The sequence below is a fragment of the Chlamydotis macqueenii genome, chromosome 16 (genome assembly GCF_036417535.1).
Source record: "Chlamydotis macqueenii isolate bChlMac1 chromosome 16, bChlMac1.mat, whole genome shotgun sequence".
Classification (NCBI taxonomy): domain Eukaryota; kingdom Metazoa; phylum Chordata; class Aves; order Otidiformes; family Otididae; genus Chlamydotis; species Chlamydotis macqueenii.
Genome location: NC_141571.1, coordinates 6,607,786 through 6,632,870, shown reverse-complemented (window position 1 = coordinate 6,632,870; position 25,085 = coordinate 6,607,786). Strand labels below are relative to the sequence as shown.

The 25,085-nt window shown below is 41.6% G+C and overlaps 1 protein-coding gene across 2 annotated transcripts in view; it reads right to left on the bottom strand.

Moving 5' to 3' along the window:
- EYA2 (EYA transcriptional coactivator and phosphatase 2) overlaps positions 1-21,520 on the bottom strand; it is a 97,975-nt gene extending 76,455 nt beyond the window's left edge. The window contains exon 1 of one of the 2 annotated variants that reach the window (XM_086760540.1): positions 21,427-21,520. Coding sequence is in view for 1 of the 2 variants with exons in the window: in XM_086760539.1 (XP_086616665.1) it covers positions 20,987-21,051 (65 nt within the window). In the remaining variant the exon portion in view is untranslated. Of the gene's footprint in view, positions 1-20,986; positions 21,102-21,426 lie in introns of those variants that run through there. The other variant, XM_086760539.1, reaches the window with a different exon arrangement.
- Positions 21,521-25,085: the final 3,565 nt, after the last annotated feature.

Sequence of the window (25,085 nt, the reverse complement as noted above, 5' to 3'; positions counted from 1 at the left end):
GAATTGCAGGTTATATATACACATAAATAATATAGAGGGTCAGATTAAGAATTCTTGCATACTTTCATATGCAAAAAGCCCAGAGTTTGCTTTGGAACAGCGACAAGCCTCACTGGGCAAACGCTCTGCTTGGTCTGCTCTCCTCCCAGGATGCAAATACACACCAGCAATTGCAAAACTAGGGAACATGTTTCCTTTTCTCAACTGCTCACAATATTGCCCTTGGCACCCCAATGGCCCGAGATACATGAGTAGAGATTCCAAAAATAGTCTCAGAAACATCAGTAGTTTTTCACATTTCTTGGCCAGATATTTCCTATGCCGTACAACGCATCTGAAACCCGTAACATAATCCCCATAAGTTACCCTGCTCCCAGTATCCTCTTGACCAGAGAGCACTAGTGATACCAAATTGCCCTCAGTTATGATTTGATTATTGCGATCAATGACATATACAATATGTTTTTTCTTCCTCAAACATTTGCAGTCAGCTTGTGGTTTCCTTGTGTTTATTCAAATTTATGCAGACCATCAGTTATTTTTACCTATGTGGAATAATCACAGATAGCTGAAAATATTTAAGACGTGAGATCTTCAGTATGACCAGCCAAGAATCCTATGGCTGCTTTTTCTGTTTCGACAAGTTAGCCCTTGCTTAATTTTTCAAAATCAGAATAGCAGGGATTTATAGGACAGTTTTGGAACTTTTCCCGAATCATACAGACTGTCATTAGCTACTAATTCCTATAAAACTAAGCTACTGCAAGATATCTTTGCTGAATGCCATTTGAGCTTGGTTTTTAGTTGCTACCTTCCCACAAGTGCACTGTTTCTGAAGGGTGCGGTTAGCTCTCCCCATAGTACATTTACTTGTCTCCAATATGGGTGTGCTGAGACATTGCTGGAGCTCTATTCAGTTTCATTGTCTATAAAATAAGCCATTAATTTGTAAGCATTAATGGACATGCCATCTATCAACATGTGCACGCCCAAGGCTAGCCAGGGGGATTTTCCACTAGCAGTGCCTACAAAGCCAGACATTTGAATCACCTTGTACACCACAAGTATGGGGGTCACTCTGAGCCTGCCCTGCATGCTTTCCTGGCACAGAAACAAGTCAATCTGGTCAGACTTATACGTGTAAACATGATTTTTATATTGTTAAAAACATTTCTCAATCCTATCACTATTCCTCTATCCACTCCTCATGCACATTTACTACACTGAAATATTTCAAAGAATCCCATTCAGTAGTGCCATGCATTTCTCTGCACTGTTACAAGCATCACATCTTCTCTAAGGCACTCCAGACTATGACATTGCACTGAGACCATCTCAAATCACCCCCAAGTTATTATTCCAAGCCAGCGAGAAGTATAAAACCTGAATTTAGAACCTGAATACACAGAAAAGTAACAAGCAGCAGGACGAAAATTCCATTCATACCATAACTAAAAATGACAATCCAGAATTCAACTGCATATATACTCTCTAGTAACTGTCATGGCTTTCTTTTTACTTTAGCACAACTGATTAATGTGTATGCATTTAACACTAGGGCACTACCGGTTATAAAACAAGAGTTGTACACTTGACAGAACAGCAGCTTTAAACTTGCAGTTTGTTTTGTAAATCAATGCAATTCTGGTTGCATTCAAAAGGCAGGAGAAAGGAAGAACTTTATATATAACTTGTTCAAACTTACTTCTGTGCTCAGACAGGCCTCAGATTTGGTTGTTTCAAATCTACAGTTCTGTCCACAAACTGGTATTGCCACAGAAACCTCACAGAGACAATTAAAAAAAAAAAACAAACAACCAAACACTAAAACCAGAACAACCTATCTTCATCTGCATGCACAGAGTCTTACTGAAAAATATGCATGCAGTCAAGCTACAATCAGCTCTGAAGACTAAGATCTATGATGTACAGATCACCTGCAAGTTATGCCATGTGTTAGGCTTTTAAACCTACTAGACATTTAACTCCAAATGGGCTCCACATTGGTACTCTGCTTCCAGCCTGAAATGAATTGTAACTTCAGTCACAGGAGTAAGACTCTAGGACCAACACTGCTGCACTCCTGGAAGCAGAAATGTTTGAGCAAAGGTAAGGAGGTCAGACAAGGGCAAAGTCCAAAGTAATTTTAAGTGGTTCAACTAAGGAGGGAAAGCTAATGGGAAACCGTTTTAATTTATTACAGTCATCCCTAGTGAATAAAAGGACAACGTTTTTCTTCAGCAGCTTGATTACAAAGCAGTAAATCCCTCTGTGTATATAAAAAAGACCTATGAATAGTATAGATCAAATGCCAAAAAAAGGTTTGCACTATATGTTGAACGCAGGAGAAAAATATCAGAGTTGGGAACAGTTTTAGATATTCAATTATTCTAATTTTAAAATATTTCCAACATATTTTCTGTATATAGGAATAGACACATGTACGTAATTCTGCCATTCCCATATACAAAAACACAAAGTAATGATGTTTTCACAGCACACATTTTTAGTTCTTCCCTTTCCTAAAAAACTTAAGAAACATGCTCTTGAACATAGGGAAGGATGACATGTTCCTTTCTCCCCACAACAGTTTCTGACTCTTGCTGGCAACAAAAATTTATGCTGCTTCAAGTCCCGGCTGCAATCTCTAATTTATAGACCCTAGGCAGCAGTAAACAAGCAAACAAAGCATAGCTTGAGGTGACAAGATACTTCAGCAGCATAAACATCTTAAAGTAAGAATAAGGCCAGAAAAGAATTTTCTCCAATTGCTGACAGGGTTTTTGTTCAACATACCAATTTCTTTTTCCCTGAACAACTGCCTGTTCTGATAGACCCATAGGCCTACATACAACCAATAACTCTATTCTTTGCACTGGTCTAAGATGAGATTGAAAAACTTTTAAAATGGCAGAAGTAGCAGCTACTCAGCCCCAGGTGGTTCTTTTAAATTTTTGTTGTTGTTGTTGTTGTTTTTTTTGTCAGAAGCAGGATTCCTAGGCTTAGAAATAGAATGTTCAACCATTAGGAACTATTAAGCTTTCCCAAAGCTGTAATTCAGAGGCAAACCCTAAATATTTGGCTTACTTCACAACAAAACAATGTCCTGGTTATGGCAATTTGTACCTTGTGTCCACTCTGGGTTTCCACACATTCTTCTCTGGTCGGGAGAAATAAACTTTCTGAGGCAAGAAAGCACTTTAATTACACCTGCGTACAGAGCAGGGCTGGGACCTCCACCTGCTGCTGTAATACAACAGCCACCAAATACTGTCTGAAGCATAAAACATCTTTTTGTAAAGTAATTGCAGTAATGCTTGCTGAATAGTTTTGTTGACTCAAATTTTCAGAAATCTTCTTGTATTGGGTTGGCCTCTTGTTGATCAACATCAACCAGTCCTACAGCTTTGGAAACACTTGGGGTATAAACCCTAACAGCCCCCAGGGACTACTTACAAGAGATGTTAGTGTCTTAGCACACCCTTGCAATAGGACAAGGGGCCTTCACAGAGGTCTGGGGACACGATCACATTTCCAATAGCTCAGCTGTAGGGCGGCAATGCTCCTTGTAAGGATTACTTACCTTTTCCTAACTAAAGGACAAAACGCTTCTGCTGCTGGCACCTCTAGTGAATAATGCACACCTGCTTCATCAGACACTCACCTCAACACTTCTCACCTTTGCTGTCTTGAACTAATACTGTTAGGTGCATCATCAACCAGGTTTTGGAAACACCACTCCTGTCTTCAATGAACCTTTCTATACAGCAGCGAAGTTGTATGCCACAGGCATAATGTAATTTAAGATGTTGAATTTTTAACTTTCAATCAATTTATCGTCACTAAAGAATTCTACAGCAGTTTAGACAGGTTGGTATCGACTCTTGGCTAAAGTAGGCTTCTAGTGTTTTGTGTTCTGTCTGCCCACAACACTTCCTGACATTTCTACCGGCTAAAATGTTCTTTTCTGTGGTTTTGCAAAGTGTCCCTCCCTGCTGTGGACTATACAATAACAGTTGGGTTTCACCTCATATATGGCTCTTTTGAGCTCATGGGGAGCAAAGGGAAGGAGCAAGAACAACGGGGGATGGGACCGAAAGCTAAATAAATCAGTGTTTCTTTGATCCTTTGGGATCAGGATGCTGTAAAAACACATGGTTATTAGAACTGTGAATTTATCGGTGAAGGAGTTGGTTACTGGCACTGTATTTCAGCATGAACTTACATTATGGTACTAAGTACAAAGCATTCATTCTGTTTGTGGCTACGAGAATTAATCTCTTCCATGTGCAGAGAGGCTGCGTGATAATTTAACTGAGACTCCTGTTGGTAGTCTGGGCAAGCGCTCATCAGCTGCAGGGCTTTCAACAATACACAAGCAACAGCTCCAAGAGCAAATGATGTAACCAACATCCATCTCAGTGCTAGCAAGCAGGACTAGAGGGGTCTGCTCATTTCAGGGTTTTCATCCAAGTAGGTTATCAAAAACCTGAAACTAAAAGGTGAGTTTCTCCCAAAACACTTCAAATGCTTAACTTTGGACAGGATTCAATAACTAATGGACTTTGAATGAAATTGTATGTTTCTAATATCTTGCATTTGCCTCAATACTAAGAAAAGGTCTGATCCTGATTATTAAAAATGAAAAAGTAATTTGAAATGTTTATGTGGATGGCAGCTTTATATGCAGGATAGAAATGCTCCAACTGCCTTTTCAATCCAGCTGGAACAAAGTTTTCATTTTTCTTTTTTCATGAAATTTCATTTATTATGAGTACTATGTCTTAGTAAGGCAGCTGTTGGCAGTAAGCTGTGAAATTAAAGTTCAGCTGGTTAGTACTAAGAACCAAGACATAATATGCTTTTGTCAGAGAGAAGTTTTTCTTCTATATACGTAATCTACATTCAGTAATTAAAATAGCGAGTCAGTCAATCCTACTAAACCCACTTGAAGGGAGAGTTAATGCTACTTTAAAATTCCCAAACTGTACAAATTACAGCCAAAAAATTGGGATTGCTATAGCTCATTTCAGTGAAGTCTTTAAGTAGTCAATGCACCAATGACTTCAGAAACCCAGAAATTAGGGATTCCTGATTCTCATCACTGTCCTAATAACATGGTTCTAAATTTTGGGCAAGTAACTTCTGACAAGATCCAAAATGGGAATAAAATCAGGATCAGTGTGTCACCATTATCCATGGAGGAAGTCACATACAGCCTACATCTGGAGGAAATAATCCTGGGCTTCCTATGACTGGGGCAAGCACTCTTATCATTCAATACACAACCATGACTTTCCTCCAGCTTCTCTAGCTGCCTTAGAAGAAAGCAGCAGTAAGCTTCATGTATTGCTCTGAACCTCCTCTGGAATGTGCTGAAGATGCATATTTCAAAAATACCTACCCAAAAGTACTCTTGGGAACCACGTGAGGGAACAGGACAGGACTTGGCACGTGCTGTTGAAGTCCAAGCCAGGTAAGGGTTGGAATTTTATATATTAAATGCATAAATAAAAGAGGGAACATGAAAAAAAATGCCTAAACTAAAGCATCAAGCCGATTAATCCTCAACAACTAAGCTGACTACACGATGTAAATTGACTTCTTTCCCAAATTGTTGCCTGGAAGTTCCGTTATTAAGGGTAAAAGCATAGCTGTCTCAGGATCTGATGGGCTTCAAACGACTGTAAAAATTCAAAGACCTTACTTATGACCAAAGATACAACCATGTTCTCTCCCTGCCCCAGCCACAAACTCTTGCAGACTCCTGCAACCACACAAATTTGTTTACAGCCAAACCAGCAAACTGATATTTTTCTGGCTTTCTTCTCAGCTGGATCAGCAAGTTGATCCAGTTTGAAGCATGTCCAATAGCACCAACATAGAGGAGGAGAAATGAACACGCACACAGGCTGAGGAGGACACTTCTTTCGATGCCAAGACAGCCCTCGGTTAGCTTAATCCAGTCTTGAAACCATACCTGCACTCTATCAACACGACTGCTGCAAGGAGGGTCCCATTGTTCACAGGGTGACTGCAGTTCTAATGCCAAGTAAGACAGTCTGCCCAAATTACTCCACTGCTCAGGTGACAGCTACCTGTACTTTTCTGTAAACAAAGGATTACAATTAAATACTCCAATATAGTTGAAGTGGGCACCACTTTTACTATTTTAATGTTAAATGACAAACAGATTAATTTAACATGGCTTTGAGAAGCCTTCCCTACTTAACCCATAGACCCCACTCATGAGCTGCCCTTGAGTCAGCTGACTTCTGACCTGACTTCTACTTTAGGCATCTACAGCACTGTCCTATTTGCAGGGGTATCAAACTCCGTTGGGTGTTTACTTCGTGTCATGCGTATACTTTGGCAGCCATCTACTACAGTTAAGAACAGTTATCTACTAGATAACTAGAAAATGAAATAACATTTAGGAATTGGTGGGAGATTGCTCACTGGTGTTTAGTGTCAGTGAACATAGTGGTTGGCTACAGGGTACTCGTAAGTGCTTTTAAGCAGAAGGTGACTCGGCAGGTTCTTTCCTCCTTGCAATTATTTTTCTGAAGAGCTTTTTAAGGGATAAGCATAGGATTTTACTTCTCTGAGATTACACACATTGTTAAAAACAACTGGATTGTATCTTTTGTATTAAAAAAAAAAAAATCTGACTTGTCAGTATCTAGATAGTCAAAATCCTCAAATCAAAAATGCACTTAGTATATCCTTGAAAGATGAGAGCTGGTGGCCATCACTCCACAAGTATTGCCTCGAAATACAAACTCACAGATTCAAAGCAGTATAAAACACAAGGCTGGCAAGAAACTGGAATAAAAATTTTTAAAAAATATGAATCATGTATACAACTAATTAAACATGAAATTGATTTTATAGTCACTTACCTTCACCATTCTAAGTTAACATTCAGCACAACAAATTTATGCAGTGTATTTTGGACATTTACAATCTGGGAAAAATATTTCTTTTGAACTCATGTCAGGATAACTCAGCTTCCTTTCCAATGATTGATTATTTCAGGCCTTCCTAACCAAAGTGAAAAATGCTTAAGACTGAACACAAGCCTTGGCTGACAGCACTTAAATGAGCCTGGAAATCTTCATATTTACAGTGTCGGGAACTGCTGTGTAACTTCTAGGCTAAGACTTCAGGGCAAAGCATACCTATATTCAGTCAACTCAAAAGTTAAAGTATTTGGCAACTAAACTGGCTTCCGTTTCGCGTAAGTAATACTCCAACTTCTAAGCACTGCACCGTTCACTGTCAGGGGACCATCTGAAAAATGCCTCCACAAGTCACATCCCAGCTATTTCTTCTTTATTAACATTTGATTTGTGGATTACAATCCAAACTGCACTTTCAAAGGTCACAAGGATACATCAACCATTTGAGGCACTACAAAAAAAAAAACAAACCCAAAAAAACCCATGACAACTCAGGGCTTGATTTTCAGTGACTCTGAAAAAAGTGCAGTATGTATTAACCTCTAAGAGTATATAAATAATTACAGAATTTTAAGTTCCAGTGACCACAAGATTGCAGGTTCCATACTGCTTCTTCTGGTAATGGTATCTGCATCAACACAGAGAGCATCCATTTGAGGAAGGCCAGAGAGCATCGTGTTGGCACAACAAAACCCTTTCATTAAGGGGACATCTGGGCCATTAATAGTATGTCTGCTGGGGGAGGCAGCACCTCGCTAGATTGGGTTTCAAACCAAGTTCTGCATGAGGTGTTGAGCAAAAGAGAATTGGCTGCAAGCAGGACAACACAGGCCTGGTGGGTTTTGTTTACCATATAGTTAAAGGACCACTGAATGATTAATGAAAGGCTGACAGTTTCTTTGTAGAATGGCAGACAATATTTTGGAGCAAGACTTTGGCTTGTCAGGTTAAGCATAAAAATGCTTACGTAGAGCTCTCTCCTGAGCTGACTGTCATTCAAATAACTTTACTAACTTGGTTCCCAGGACAAAGGTATAATGTAAGGCTCTCTTGAGAAGAAAAAAAAGAAGCCCTACAAGATCTTAGTTTGACAACAGAGCACCTGGCACATTAATATGTGCAATAACACTAGCACCATATAGTCATCTTCACTCACCGCCTTGTTAGTGGCTACAGGTAAATCTTTGGCAAGATCCTTCTCAAACTAAACGTATTTCCACTCTCCCCTGCACACTCCAGGCTCTTCCCAGGCACAGAGCCACCATCATCAACAGGAATGGCAAGTGGCTTATAAGGAACTGAACATGGATTTTTCTTTGTAGCAAAAATCAGGTAGAAGAACAATGCCATACAAGCTTCAGGTTAATGGCTTAGAAAGCCCCGAAGATCAACATCTGAAGGAAATTTTAAATGTTATTTAAGCCCTGGACACATAGTTAAAATCAAAGGACGGCTGCCATTTAATGGCAAGACCACCTCATCTGTTTCTACACTCCTGATGTGAATATTAATAGAACACATCCAAAAAAACTGAAACATATAAAAAGGTTTGGCCTCTGGAGAGATGCGGAGGAGGACAAGTCTCCTACAGTAGCCTTTCCCATCATCAGAGGAGTTACGAAATTACAAGCCACTTAAACCCAAAAAAAAAAACTCTCAAGAAAAATCCTGAACATGGAAAAAACATGTCCCCAGTTCAGTCATTTAGAAAATAACAACACATTTCAACAGCCAGCACATTACTATACAAGTGTGATTAGATTATTTTAAAAAAATTCAGTCCTTAAACACCAGTCAAGCACAAGTTCAGTTTTCTGTGCAGGATGACTTGTGCCCACAAGATGCCCAAATAGCCTTTTAGCATCTACTCAGAGACTTTTGAAAAGATGGATCTAATTTTAGCTTTCAGCAACCAGGGATCGCTCCCTACTTTCAGACTTGTCTCTTACCTCAGCTGGGCTGCAGGATAAGCAAGGCTGACCTTCTTCTGTCACCCCTCCCTTTTCTTCCCTGTTCTAAAACGCTCTAAAAACAGTAGTGATTCGCACAGGGTGGGATGTGGAAGCACTCCAGATCACAGTTCAACAAAAATTAATAAAGTGCTGATTCTGTCATGCTGTAGCAGGTGTCTGTGCCCGGGCGCTGGCAGAGGGGGCTGCACAGGCCTCTGTGAGCAGAGGCCAGAGGCTGCCCCGTGCCTGTTCCAGCCGGTTCCAGGCAGCCCCGCAACAGACCCACAGCAGGGCCCAGCTGAGCCCGTCAGGAGAAACCTGTGGCACCGCTGTGAAAATGTGTTTAAAATAGGACAAAGCTCAGCAAAACTCCTTTTCAGAAAGGAAAAAGGTGAGAGAAACAGCCCTGCGAGGCCTGCACTGAGGCCTGAGAGAAAGGCGGGAAGGAGGTGCGCCAGGTGCCAGAGCAGATTGCACTGCAGCTCCTGGAGAGGAGGCTGGAGCCAGCTCTCCTGAAGGGAACCGCAGCCCACAGAGAGCCCACGCTGAAGTAGGGGAGAAGTGTGAGGATGAGGAAGGAGTAGTAGAAGGGAAATATTTTATACCAACTGCAATCCCTCATTCCCTATCCCCTCACCACTTGAGGGGAGGTGGAGGAATTTGGAGCGCAGGAACGAAGTTGAACCTGGGAAAGGGGATGAGCAGAAGTGTTCTAGTTCTTGCCTTTGTTTCTCATCATCCAATGCTATTTTAATTGGCAATAAATTAATTTCCCCTAATTTGAGTCTATTTTGCCTGTGATGGTAATTGGCAAATGATCTCCTTGTCTTTATATTGAGCCATGAGCTTTTTAATCTTATTTTCTCCCCCTGATCGGCCAAGGTTAACCCACCACACATACAAAAATGTTTCTTATTCACCTCAGTGCTCTGACTGAAGAATACACTAAAACTGAATGAAAATAGCAAAACCACTAAATTTCCTTTCCAATAATCTGCTTCTGACAGAACATAAAATCTTCTTTTTCTCCAACTAACCATAGAATGGCAGAGATTAAATTTTACTCTCTAGTCAGAAAAGAGAACTGTGTTAACACGGCCTGGAATCTGCAGGACACGCCAGGGCTCCCCCCAACTACACAAACACTTACCACAAAGTTGTTGTGCATGTTGTTTCCAACACATACATTGTTTGGTGCAGAACTTGTTACTTCTTCCCCAATCTCTAACATCACTGCAATCCTAACTCTGAATCATTACTTCTGGCGCAGACATCGACTACTATCATGCTTCCTCAGAGACTTCTGCGGTTGTACTAAAAAGTAGAGGAGGAGTAAACCAGAAAGCCCTCAAGAAGCTAGACTGCTGCTGCCACAGGGACACAGGATAGTGCCCTATCTGCTCCATCCGAGAGCATCCACTCCTGAAGTGGAAAGCAGAGGAGCTGCTGCGATTCTTGTACCAGTAAAGCAGACAACAGAGGCTGCTTGCAGATACTCTGCTGCCACAGGCCGACATTTTGCTGCCATTGCCAATCATCTACTTCACATTTCTAAAGCTGGTCACAAGCAAATGTCTTATCATATTTACATTCATGTTTCACTCTGCCTAATCGCATATGACACAAGTGCAGAATTGGTTTCTTAAGGGAGGGAGATAAAAATCCTCATTGCAGTCTCTCCTGATCTTGCGATGGCTCACACTCCCCCTCTGTATACAGAGATGTTGTGAAACTGCAGTACTAGAAGGACAGGAGTGGAGTCAAAGTTTTGTTACTGTGGCAAAAGGCAAAGAGATGACGCTATGCAAGTGTCTGGACACTGGAATAGTTCTCCGCTGGGAAAAGTGACTTCTCGAGACACTGATGTGGCAGAGACACCGTGATCTCTGTTGGCAGGTTTGAGCTGTCAGTAGCTGCAGATATTCTCTAGGCAGCATTTTCATCTGAACTAGAGGTCTTGGACCCAGTTCATTTAACATTGTGATAAGAGTATAAAAGCCATTAGTGAGCAGAGCGGGACTTTTTTAAACAACACAGTTCCTCCTCAAACAGTTGCCAGGATGCAGTACGTGCAGTCTGGAGGAGAACAGAGCGTCAGCCTGGGTATTACTGCATGTCAGAGCTCCTCCTCTGGAGTCGGATCGAGTGACTTTTCTCCTCGAACACGTCCTAATGAATTCCACTGAAGCCCGCAGGTAAAAATCCTTCCCCAAACATTTTGCCCTGAATGATAACTTTAGAGCCTTCCTTCACACTGCTTCAGCTGCCTTCCAGACTTTTATTTTTCTCTTTTTTTTTTGCAAATGTCTGCAAGAGGAAGTTGCACTCAGTTTTTTCACTGTATGTTTCTCTTAAAACTGACATCTTTGCATTGTAATGAAGGACCCCCTGGGTATTAGTGACAAATTAGTCACCAGCTAAAGAATATTTTCTTTTCATTTATATACCAGGTGGAAGATATTAAAATCTCTAGAGGAATTTTGCCTACTTTGCTACAATAAATCATCACACAATTTTCTTTTAAAGTGACTTAATTTTATGACCTCTAAAACTTCAGCACAAATAAAGAATCCCACAACTGTGTTAATGTAAGATTAAAATAGTCCCATGAACTTGATCAGGGATCATAAAGAATATGTATTTAACTTTACTTTGAAAATTAATGTAATTTTGTCTTTACATTTCAAATTGTATTTTTAAAATAAGGAATTATTCCTTTCTGAGAACAAAAAAATCATGTACCTACCACAGGTAGAAGTTTCATCTTCAAAAAGTTAGCAAAAAAAAAACCAACTCTTTTTCCTTCTTTAATTATTTAACTTAACAGGGAACAGTGTTTTAAAAATCTACAGAAGACACCAAAGGTCCCTTCCAACCCTAACTATTCTATGATTGTAAAAGCTGAAGTCTTGCAATGATTATTCTTTGTTGAAGAGGTTTTTTTTAAGTAGCAACCACAGTAGAGAAAAAACAAACAAACAAACCCCAAACTCAGGTAGTTTGCTGAACTCACAGGCCACTGAAATATAGCAAAACATTCAGTGAAGGCACAGCTTTCCCTTTTTTTTTTTTCCCCTAGAAAATTGTAACATGTTACCAAAAGTTGATACTCAAAATGTTAACTTCACAACTATGCAGACTTTGTGTCCTTTCAGTGCGGTTTTCTACTTTATAAAACAGATTTAAAACTTCTGTAGTTTAATATTAAATACTACACAAGTGGCTTATGGCTTCTGATTAAATGGCTTAACATACAATTTTGTGCTCTTAATAATCAATTAAGTCAATTTTCCATATTATAATAGGCTTTTTTAAGAAACCCAGACAGTAAAAGAGTTCGTTCTATAACTGAAAGCAACACTAGGACCAACACAGAAATTTAAGAGTCCTGTCCCACCAGCAAATGGGGGAACAGGAGGGTGTCTATCAATAAATACAGTACATGAAGTCTGCATGCAATTGTTTCTTCCTCTGTTTGCCAAGGAAAAAAAATGAGGAGCAGAAGATCAATTAAAAAGCAGAAATGTAAAACCAAAGCATTAAACACGGCTAGATATTTAAGATCCCGCAGTGCTGCTTAGAAGCACAGTGCATCACTCCCCCTCTTCTCCCAAGGGAGTTCCAGCTCCAATAATTACTTTCTGTCTGCTCACAAAGTTCAAGTTCAAAACAATATTCGTTTTCCACTTCCTGTCCTAAGCCAGGGCACAATGCTTCTGTGCATCGTTAAGCAACCATCCCACTCCACCACAGACACGGTTAAACTGCTGTTGCGATTGAATAATCCTGATTTGTGGCAGGGGGGACTGGGAAAAGGAGAAGCACTGGGCTTTAAGAAGGAAAGCATCAGGCTCCAACATCAATGCATCTGACTTCTAGCAACAGCATCCTTTGTTACTTCCAATTTCAAATCAAGTATTTGTCTCCACCACCCACCCCTATTTTGCAGAGGGGTCTAAGTGGTGTTTCAAAACTAATCTAGCTCAGAAGTTTTGCTGGATCTCAAATATTTTTTACAGAAGACTCAGTTTGCTTCCCTAGTCCTCATCCATTTCTCTTCCTCAAATTATATTCATCTGCTGCAGTGAACAGGAAGGATGGTTGCCAAACAATCAAAATTAAATCATATATATATGATAATAGGCAGAATACGCCTTCTTTCTAATCACTACTTAAAATTTTCAGGCACAGAGGTACTGAAGAGGGCAAAGTCATTTTAAGGAGATACAGCAAAGGTCTGTCAGAATTTTCTCATAAAAGATATCTTACATTGCCTTGTACAGGGTTACACGCATTTACAGCGTTGCTGAACGATTATGTATTTTAGGTCAGAGACCTAAGCTTGCCTCTTTTTCTGAGAGAACTGAATTTTATTAAAAACAAGATTCCTCTAAAGTAGACATTTACACAACAGGCCATCAAAGCTAAACAGAATGAGGATCTTAACTTTATTTCAATAAATAAAAAGAAAATTGGTGCCTGCTCTACTTTCCTGCTTCACACATAATTCTACCAACACACTTAAGAGTATTAGGTCAGAAGAGATGTTATACCAAGCCATATCACTGCAAAGGTGTTCCGGTGCAGGAGGTCACATCCACTGTCACTGCAGGGGCTGTGGTACCTGCCTCTCAGGGACCTGCACCGGCTTCCCACTCGAGTTGGATTTGTTAGCTTTTGCCAACTGCTGCCGAGCACGGATAGCAAATGGCGATTCCCACTCCTGTTGTGCAAGGCTTAGGCACTGAAGAAGTCAACTGGACTTGTGGTTACAATGTGATTCTTTACTCAGGTTTTTTTTTTTGTGTGTTTTTTTTTTTTTTTTAATGCACTTGTGCAACAAATAGAGATTTAAAACTGGTCCCTCTAAATAAGAGGCCAATCCTTATTCGAGTGAAATGACTAGAAACTGCAGTGGCAGGACTGGATCCAACACACTTACCCACATTTAAACATAAGGAAGGAGAACATGAATCTATTTTTCTACAAGTATTAAAGCTGACTTACTTCTAACCCTGTATCTCAGTGGAGAGGAGTAGTATCAACGTAGCACTTGCCAAATGTAAGCTAGCAAAAACCATGCTTTTATAAATTAAAAAAAAAAAATAAAGTTAGCCTACTAAAAAAGGGAAAATTTAGACACAGCAAATATAACATTAAAATGTTTTACTTATAAAGTGTAATGTTTCTTTAAAAAAAAAGGTGCTTTTTAGTTTGTTAACGCGTGGAAAAACAATCTCTTTTTCAAATTAAAAGTATTGCTCAATTCTAAACAAGATTGAGTTGTTTCAGCCACAGAAAAGGGAAAAAAACCCAATAAATTTGCATAGCAGTACAGTTTACAAAACTGAAGTACACATTGTCAACATTTACTGAAAATAAAGTATTTTGTAAACACATTTTGACTTAAAGAATCATCCGATACTCACAATTAAACTCTAAAGATGGTAATTTAGCACAGAAGAGCGGTTGCAATAGGAATCAAACTGGTGATACAGATCTATACTCAAAACTGATCAAAGTTATTTTGAAGTAGCTGTAGGACAATTACACAGCAAAAAGCTCAATCAAATGTGTCATCAAAAAATGCAATTTGCAATAGATGCAAAACTTGCCTTTAAGACAGCAGATGAGCCTCTCTGCACAGACTAAGTTGTAAATAACTGGGGCCCTCAGATTGCTTTGCTTACTCAACCTATTTAAAAAATAATAAATAAAAATAATCAGATGCCTGCCCCACTTTCCCCTCACTGTTTCTTGTGGGTGCCTGAGTAATCCTAGAGGTATTTCCAGTTTTTAAGGCATTTGCTGAGTTTAAGAAATTTTCCCCATGTCCTCTTGTCTTTGTCTGGAACTACCAGGCCTTCCTACTCGGGTTGATTTTCTTTGTGAAGTCTGCCCTTTCCAGCACAGACAGAGCTGTCAACTCTACAAGTTAACTAGTTACTATCTGGGCTGATTAGTATGAAATTGTTCTTTTTATTTAGGATTTTTATTTATTTATCTGGGCTGTTTTCCTTTTCAAAAGCAGAGATGGCAAGTGAGAATTTCTGCACCGCATGACTGAACACCTAGAGTTAGCACCAAACAGCATAAAATTATCAATTTTCTTAAACCTTTCTGCACATCTAAGAACAGGCAATTAAATGTAGACCTTCTTTAATTACCGCAACCCAGAAAAGTAGTTCACTGCCAGGACCGGGCACCAGAGAGAAACCTTGTCTGCAGAGTGACTTGGCTCTGGCCAGGCTTGCAGGCCATAGCATTGGTTTATTTTAAAACATCCCCAAAGAAGTCTATCATTGTTGAAATAATTCAAGACTTCCATTTCCCTGAATTAAGTGGCGTTGCAGAAAAGGCAAGCTGAGGCTCTACTGCGCATCAATTTCCTTTCCAAAAAGCAGAAGGGAGATGAATGACACCGGCATCTCATGCAGCACTCACAAAGACACGGACGTGAAGAAATCTCAGGTTTGTAACCAAATACTTTAAACCTTCATTTCCTTAAGGAGAAACCAGCTGGGAATAAGTTTGAAATGGGCTATCATCAAGGAAGTTTCTAACATCTGAAAAACAAACGTCAATCGATTTCTAACCATTTCTGTCCATCAATAGCAAACCTTTCACCTGCTTTCGAATTGCTAAGGCCCAAATAATATCCAAGCTCTCCAGGCCTCAATCCCATTTTCACTCTTTGTATTCAAACCTGGCAGCAACAACAACAACAAAAAAAACCCCTCAGCAGCCTTTCAAACAACAAAATCCCACACCCCAACGAAACACGCACTCTGCTTCTACAAAAAAAAATGTCAGTCAACAAATAGGCACAAATTTCACAATGGCTGAGGTCATTCCCTTTAAGTCATTATGGGTTGTGGGTGAGTTTTCCTGGTGGTTTTAACATTGGTTTCTGTGATTGCAGTTATGCTTATTTGTGCATTTAAGGCATATGATCTAATACACTTAGGTTTAACTACTTCATTCTTTTGACATTCTTTCCAAATTATAAAAAGGATTCTTGGTGTTTTCACTGCCTTGGTAAAGAAACAAAATTGCTGTCCACATAATTTCTTAAAAATACAGAACAGAGTAAGTACTTGTTGAAAATAATTCAAAGAAAAAAAAAACCAAAAACAAAACACTATACCAGACATTCCCCCCCTAACATAACGCTTATTTTCGTTCTCTCTCTACGCTTCTGAGGGAACCTGCTACTTTTAGAAACAGTTGTTTCGCTGGCTTTTTTGAAACAGTATTCAGGCCCTCACTGTATGTCAGTTACAAGTTATAATCAAAACAGAATTTCAGTTGGTTTTTTTTCTTTTTTTAAATCACTTCCATTTTTACTGGTTTGCTTTTAAAAAATTGCACACCTGCACTACGTTTCATTCACAGTGCATCTTCCACAGCCTCTTTGATCTCTACAATAACGGTCATTTTATTCAATACCTTTTGGTTATGATCTATCAGGGATTCTTGCTTGATAAAAATCATAAAGTCAATTTTTTATTAAAAAAAAAAAAATTAAATTATATTCTCCCTGCAAGGCAAAAAAAAAAAAAGCCCAAACAGCCTCCACCATCCAGTTTGGGCTGGAGAAATTCACCAACTTGTCGGAAACATTGAGAAACATTTTCAAGAAGCTCAAATAAAAAATGAAATTGTGTATATATGTGTGCGTGCACATCTCTCCATCAACCCTGTGGGCAGTGCATGGCTATTAGTCATATACATAAATCATATTAAAATATTTTAAGTAATCTTTTCAAACTTGAGGCTGTGGTTACTTCTACAAGGTATTTCCAGTGCCCCTGATACCGTTTCCTATATCCAAGCACGTTTCTAGCCAACAGTAGAAAGCGCAGAGAGCACCCCATAGCTTTGCAGGAGACTGAAGGGCCCGTTCCCACTCCATCCCCTGCAGATGGAGGTGCCACCTCTTCTCCTGGCTCTCAGCTCAGCATCACCACCAAGTCCAGCTGTTTTGAGTCCAACTGCAAACCAGCCACACCGACAGCAACAAAATGTTACTCAATGGCCCACAAAACGCTCTGAACTTCCCAAGCCATCGACCCCCATCTCCCAATTCTGTAAAAGACCAAGATTTACAGCCACGCACTTTGTGGGCACCTCGTCAATGTCTCAGGCTCCCTTCTCTCCTGCTCCTCCCTTTCCAAGCCACTTTTTCTAATCAAACCCCAACTAAAACAATCCTCCACAAATTACAACAAACCTTCCTTAAAATTCCCCATAAACCTTACCGCAACTCTGCAGCAGACTTCTGGCTTTCCACTGAGCTTCTGTACGTAAACGCGAGGGAAAATACTTCATTAGTGCCGTGCTAAGGTATCTCCTGGAGACAGCAGAGGTGACAAACAGAATGAGAGCAAAGCCAAGATGCCATCTCGACTTCAGGCAAACAACCTCTTCTGACCTCTGGCAGCTCCCACACACTATTAAACAAAAAGTATTCTCTCCATGTTAATGAACCATGTACAATCTAACAGATAACGCTGATGTTAAATAAACATGTTTATACGTGACTCCTAATTGTAGGACTTAAGCAGCTGCAGACAAATAATATTAAATGGGAAAGACTATGCCCATGTAATATTTCTCCTTTTATTTTACACACTTTGAAATAATTGAAATACTTAATTAAAGCCCAAATAGAAAGAGTGAGTGAAAATGAGGTTTGATGATTTTTAACCAAATATTCACTCTGCGAAACACTCACTGCAACTGTCTACAAAGAGACCACTATTTTGCATTCAATTTTCTTCTCACACCTCTCACAGCTGTAAATCAAGAGCAACTGAACAGCTCACAGAAGAAGGGAACTGGATCTGATTTTGTATGCTGTGATCAAAAAAAATATTTTGCAAGTTGACGGCTTTCTCCTCCCTCCCGCCTCAATACTCTGGCAGCACCAAATCTACCTGCAAATGGCAACACCTCCAGGCCCCAAATGGCCCAAATGAGAGGAGCAATTATTTGCATCCTAATTGAGGGGCTTATCCTCACCTGATTAAAACAAGGTGTTTGTTAAACATCATTATTTGAGTTAAGATCTGCAAATAAAGACCAAGTATTGTTTTAAGAATTAGACTGCCATGAACAATTGTTTTCTGATGAGACCTCTTCAAAAACAATCCCAGCCAGGATAGTCAGTAGCAAAGGGACAGAAAGAGAGTTGCTGAGTTCTACCTGTTCATAGCAAAGTGAATATTATGCCAAGAGGTTTGAGTAGTTACACCTTTTTAAGTAGAGATACACTTAAAAAAATTAAACTTGTAGTTTTTACTAAATTAAGCCACTGAAATGGATGTATCTGAAACTGGAATGCCTTTTCTTTGGTATATGCCATTGTTTATAGCTTTGAACATTTTTTTTTTTTGAGCCTTCCTGCTATAACTATTTTTCTGTCCCATCTATTACAATTTTGTGAAATTTGATTATAAGAACCTGATTGTTACTCCAGGAGACAACACCACGTACTGACCAAGTTTATATTGCTACTGCTGTGAATAATAGACATGCACATGGTAGCTATACATTGGAAACAGCAATACAAGATTTCCCTACTTGATCTACCAAATGACCCCTCCACTTACAGGATATATCTAAAATCTTCATATTAAAACTGCAGCATTCCACAGTTTATGAAAAGGATTTGCATTTGCAACTTCATTTAACAGTCCGTCCCTAACAAAAGTTACTCCAGCCAGGCAAAATTAATTTAAAAATATTTTCTTAGCATTCTAAGAACTTTTGCTATTTTTCACAAAATTTTAACAGCATTTTTCACTGCACAAGTAATCTTAACAATCACTTCCACAGATTAAGTCTAACAACCTGTGAATTTATTGCAAAAGAAATTTACTGCAAGCAGTAATTAGTCTTCAGCACTGTTCTTGCTTGTTCTCCAGCTGAAGACACCTTAAAACCATCTGGTTACTGCAAAATTTGGCACAGAAGAAACAAATCTTACTGAAGAGAATTATAGCTGATTTCAGAATAGCTGTTTTACTATTACACTTCATAAATAACAGTTGGGAAGACAGCAGAAAATTACTAACTTCTTTAATTGTTTTCTTTGTCAGCAGCGTGTACGTATACACACTGACACACAAATACAGCCGCACCGACTGCGGGAGAATGAATGCCTTCCAGGCTTGAGGTTAAACATGCAACTAATTTCTCCAGGATTAAATTATTACCTTTTCAGAAAAATCTAGCATATCAACCAGCTAAACACAACAACGCAGCAAGACACAAGACTCTAAGTGCCATTCTGAGATCAAGTTTGCCGTATGAATACCCGAGTTTAACTCCTTTGTATAATCAAGGCATAGCTGCACACATCGCATAGTTGAATATGGGACTTATTGTTGGAGGGGGAATTATCAACAACATTTTTATTTCTCCCTAATGAAGCTTTCCTAATGAAATTTAAGACTGCCAAGGTTGTGAGATATTTGAAACAGGAGCCCATTTCAAACATTTCAACCAAATAATGGTGATAAGATTAGTGAGTCATGGGAATCAAGTCTCTACGCAGTATTTAAAAAAAAAAAACCACGCTGAGGGGAGCAGGCTAAACAAAGCAAAGCAAAACAAATCAATGAGCCCCAAACCAAAAGAGTACACCACTTGTTATTTAGGCAAATGTTTTGACCGGTTGGTGGGGAGTAGAGGATGCACAAGAATTCTCTGGACAGTTTGACTCAATATTTGACTGAATAACTCCACAATTTAATTTTGCATGAAACATTAAGTTGTTTTTTTATTTTTATTTTTTTAAGGAATCGAAGTTAGAATAATTTAATCAAGTTATCAGCTGCTGTGCCATTTCAAATGAATTTTCAAAACATGCTTAAAAAGTTTCTGGAATGCTTCCAAAGTTGCGAGCACTGACTATTTTCAAGACATTTGTTCTGCAAGTCTTTCCTATTTGCCTGCGTAACACTTGAGGCCACATGATCCCTTGAATTTCAAAGTAGAAATAAAAATTCAGCTTTGTCTAAGAATAGAAATGGCTTATCCAGGTCAAAAAGGATGAGGAGAAAGAATTTATCTTGTATGTAGCAACAACTAACAGAAAATAATGCAATACTAAATATATAGAAGGATCTGAGAAACATCAGTTTGGACATAAAACAACTAGTCTAAAGATATCCCACCTTTTGTGGACCAGACCGCCCTAATACACAGAGATGCAGACAGGCAGAAAAAAATTTAGACATGTTTTCTCAATATATTGGGGGGAAACCCTTCTATGGATGGGATTGCAGAGGAAAGAAATTATCAGTAAATTAGTAAAGACCACAAGAGAGATTAAACAATAAACCATTCCTGCCATTGCCTTTAGCAGCGCTAAGGGATGTGTGAATTTAATGCTACGCTGAAAAAAATTCCTGCTAATAAATTTGATGTAGACCAATAAATTGTTTATTGGTTAACCGTATGTACTTTAACAATAACAATTTTATAAACAGAATATATCATTATTTGAGATGTCTGAAAAACAGCGGTTGTATACCATGAATAATTTCCTTTAGAGGCCATTCACCGGGCTCAAGCATAACTTAACGCTCAACAAGTTTACTTAAACTGTGTAAGTCAGCAGTGCAAGTTCTCCTCGTACAAGCAACCGCATCAACTAATTTTATTTAAACGCACGCTTCGGTTTTTAAAAAAATTACTTAGCAGTTCTGCCAGTTTTAAGGCAAAGTCAAGCGCCGCGCATTAATTAACCGCCTCGCGTAATTGTCGGTCGCAACTCCGCAGGAAGCACCCCAACCCCGCGGAGAGGCCCGCGCTGCGCCCAGAGTCGCTCCGCGCCCGCGGAGGGCAGCTCACTGCGCTGCCCCAACGCCGCCGCCCCTCGACAGCTTTCGGGGCGAGCGCCCGGCTCCGCGGCAGCGCCCCGCTCCGCGCAGGCGGTTTCAGGCTCCGGGACCAGCCGCGGGCGGGCAATACCCACTCGGCAGCGCACTGCCGCCGACCCCCTCCGCGGGCGCGGGGAAACCGCTCCGCGGCCGTAGCCGCCCCCCCCCCGCCCCTACTCACCGGAGGTGCAGCGCGGAGCCGCAGCGCTGCGGAGTGTGCGCGCCTGCTGCGGGCGCAGTGAGCATGTGCGAGGCAGGCGCGCATGCCCGCGGAAGGGAGCGGAGCGGGGTGGTGGCTCCGCACCCCGCGCTGCGCCCGAGGCGCGCCCACCCTCCTCCCGCCTCGCCTCTCCTCCCCGCCGCCCCTCCCGCCGCGGGCTGCGCAGGGGTGCGGAGCGGTGCGGTGTGCCCGGCTGGGCCGCTGACACACGCAGCACCAGGGACGGCGCGGGGATTTTTAATCTGACCTGTTGCTTCCCCGGTGGGGAGGCCGGAACACCCGGCTCCTCCGCCCCCCACGGCAGCCTGTTACCGGGGCCGCCGGCCCCTGCCAGCATCGCGGGGCTTTCCCCGGGGTCGCCCGCCGTCGGGGGTGGCCGGGCCGCGCTGCTCCGCACCTACCGCACGCGTGGGGCCGCGGTGTGTCCCAGCGCCCGCCCGGCTGCGCTGCCCGCTGCAGAGGAGGAGCCTCCCGGGGGTCCCGCACGTCGCGGGGCCTGGCCGAAGCGCGGGGACGGCCTGGCAGCCCCTCTGCTGTTGTCCCGAACCTGCCCGTGTCACCCACCGGCGCGGGTCGGGCTGTCCCCGCCGCTTCCCCCGCGGGTGCTAACAAAAGCCGGTCAGTCCTCTCCCTGAGCGGGTACCCTCCGAGCAGGCTTTTCTGCTTTCGTAGCTACGGTTTTATCTTTGCCAGTGCTGTCGGTGTACATTTAGCTGCAAGTTTTTAAAAGAGATTTGATTCAAAACTTGGACACTTGAAAACCACCGTATCTGTAGGCTCTGCTTCAATTAAAGTAACCATCGTCACTGCAGTCCTTGTGTTACTGATCTCTGGTGACAATTTTTAAATTTAAAAAGATGGGCTTTTGTGGGCATCTGTTTTTCTTACGCGCACTGTGCCACCGAGCTGTAGGTCCTGCGGCCCTGCAGAAATACCTTCACTTGCACAAGCCATCCCTCTGCACTCACAAACACAGAGCATCGCACAGCTCCTGGCTCCCCAGGAGGTGAAAGCCCCCCAGGTGATCTTGTTCCTACTCCGATGTCCTCATGGGAACCAGAATGGATTTGTGGCCCTACAGAGGTGCTTCCTCATCACCCATGTCAGCACAAAATCAGAGGCGGTTTCTGCCACGTGCACCCTGAGTGGGACCTCTGCTCCTGCCGGATGGCGGGTGCCTCTATCAGGTGCATCATCTGCTTCTCCACACAATGTGGAGGCATCTCCAGGCACAGGAGGGTTTCAGGGCATGCAGGCACCTTTGGAGGGCTCGTGCTGGGGAGATGGTGCTGGGGCCTGCCACCGCGTGCACCCTCCACACATCCCCTCATGCTGTACACCGTGCCCACAGCTTCACCTCGCCCGTGCCAGCTCCGACCACACGCACGGCACAGGTACCATGCAGCTTCCCCTTCCCATCAGCGTACCTGCTCGCTGGGGCTGAGGCCCGGCCACAGCAGCATTGAGGTGTTTCATTTCCACACTCAGCTCTTCCTCTTTATTGCCCCCTTCTCACCAGCCTGAGGCAGACTGCAGCTCTCCAGTTCTGTCTCTCCAGCACTGGGAAGGCATCGGAGGAGACCTGCCGGTCCTCACCCCGACGGCTTTTATTACACCTAGCCCTTTCCTCAGGAAGGGGATATCCCACGAACCGCAGTGGAAAAGCCAAAGGAGTACAAAGGGTGTTGAGTTCAGGGTTTGAACAAGATGCAGCCCACTCATGGGTTTAACTTAAAATTTTGACAATGGAACAAAAACATCATTGCAACGAGACAGCTGGTTTTACTATCAAAATCTCTCAGATCAGTTTGACTGCAAAGTGTGTTCCTACAATCCAAAGGAGACAAAGCTCCCAGCATCAGTTCAGAGCTGGCAGGCTTCCTAGCATGAGCTACCTCCCGCCGGCCTAGAAAAACCAAAGCTTTTTCAGTTGTTATTCCCCATCAGTTCTCAGCACTAACCCCCTGATTTCCCCATGGATTATCTGCAGTTCTGAGTTTACGCCGCTCTCACATTAAACTCGGAGAGATCGCTGGTTTGGGGGACTTCCTTGCTGCCTTTCTTGCCTGTAATCATGGTTCTGGTGAGGAGTCTCTGAAGTACAAGAAAGCCTTTAGATCTGTCTTTAAAAAAAATCTTTTCCTTTCCCCTGCTGCCCTGCCCAAAAATCTGATTGCCACATTAGCTCCTTTTGAAGCTGGTCTTAACAAGTAAGTTCATACAGACTAATCATCTAAAAATGCCTTGCATGCAAAATTCACTTGACCCCTGATTTCACAACATATTTGAATATATGCTTAGTTTTATGCATGTGAATAGTCCTACAACAATCAATACAATTATTTACTTAAGTGCTTAAAGCCAGGCAGGTATTTAAGAATTAGTATTGTTTGCGGTAATGCCACAGAAAGCCAGTCAGGGACCAGGACCTCACTGTTTGTACAGCACCCCTCACACAAAAAGACACTCCTTGTCCTTTTCAGTATAAGTAATTTTTGTAACTTGTGAATTGGTGCCAGAAACACCTTTCTTGAGCTGGTGGGCAAACATTATTTGTCTACTCTAATATCCTTTCCATTTACTGAAAACATTGCATGCAATATTTAGAAAAGTAGATATGAGCACAGTGGGAAAAAGGTGCAAAGCGGAAGATAAAGGATATTTTCCAATTAGGAATTTGAAGTATTTTCATTATTGTTACTATCCAGCAAAATACGTGTAGACCTTAAAAGCCATTTAGAAAGGTAAGGGAACAAAATGGTTTCTGCCCCACAGACAGACTGTGGGTCAGGGTGCACAGGTGATTCAGCTGCACAGGGTACCAGGCTGCAAGACAAGATGAGTGTAGGAGCAAGTCCTAGTAGCTGGCTCAGTAGACGTCTCCATTTTGTCAGGCTGGGTCATCGTCTGTCATATAATGCCAGGGATTTCTCAGAGTGATGGAATATTTTTTTCTTAAAGACCAAGCCAGGTTTAGAACGGAGTTTGCCTGACTTGTGCTTATTCCCATGTACCGTAAACTTAAAGCACAGAGGGAAACTGTGCAGAGGGCTCCACATAAGAATCTGCAAATGGAAATGCTCCCAAACACCTGGCTAGGTGATGGTGTCCTGGACAGACTGAGGAGCTAACGGTTCCCTTCTTTGGGCACCCTGGGGGCACCTGAGCAGTCAGCCTGCACCCAGTCCTTAGGGCACACAGGGAGCTGCCTTCTGCCAGAGCCTGGGACCCAGAGAGCTTATCCCACAGTGTGGGAGAGCCTACAGCTACACCTCTGCCTCTTCTCTGAGGAGGCAAAGAGCTAGATCCCGAAGTTTAGTTACTATGGAAAGTGTATTTCCCTTGAGGAAATATTTCCAGTTTCTGCTGTCTGCCTCATCGTCAAAATGAACAGAATTACATCAGTAAAACTGGTTCCATTTTTAGAAATAAGAGATGAGCCAATATTTAATTTAGCAGCCTCTCAAACAATATGTGATGCCACCCTCTGGTACAGCCCACGGTGAGAAGCTCTCAAAAAGGATACAGAGGATTTATTGGAGTACTGAAAGTGGTTAACTCCAAGCACAGAAACACCTCGAGTCAGACCCTGAGTGTCATGAAATTGCTTTACAAAGTAAAAGATTTTAAAAGCACTGAATTCCAGGCTCTTACTAATTGTTCTCTGGCCCTTGAGTTCATGTTTTCAATTTCTTTTTGCAACCACAATGCTGAGTAACTTTCTCATCTTCTAAAATTAAAACTGAGAATCTCACATTTTCATATTTTCACATGATGCCAGAGCTCATGCTTTGGGAAAAAAACAAAAACAAAAACAAAAACACAACCAAAACACCCCAACCCTCACATTTTAGAAGACTTTCAACAAAATTGCAAAAGTTGGCAACCATAATATTTCCTAACACATTATTTTGTGGACTCCAGTGAAATTTCATTCTCAAGGCTACTGGTTGCTTCCTCTCCGGTAAATGCCCAGAATTGCTGCTGCTGTTATTGTTAGAACATCATTAATTTATGCAGTGCTTTAAAAACAGAGGAGAGGTACTCTGTCCTCAAGTAA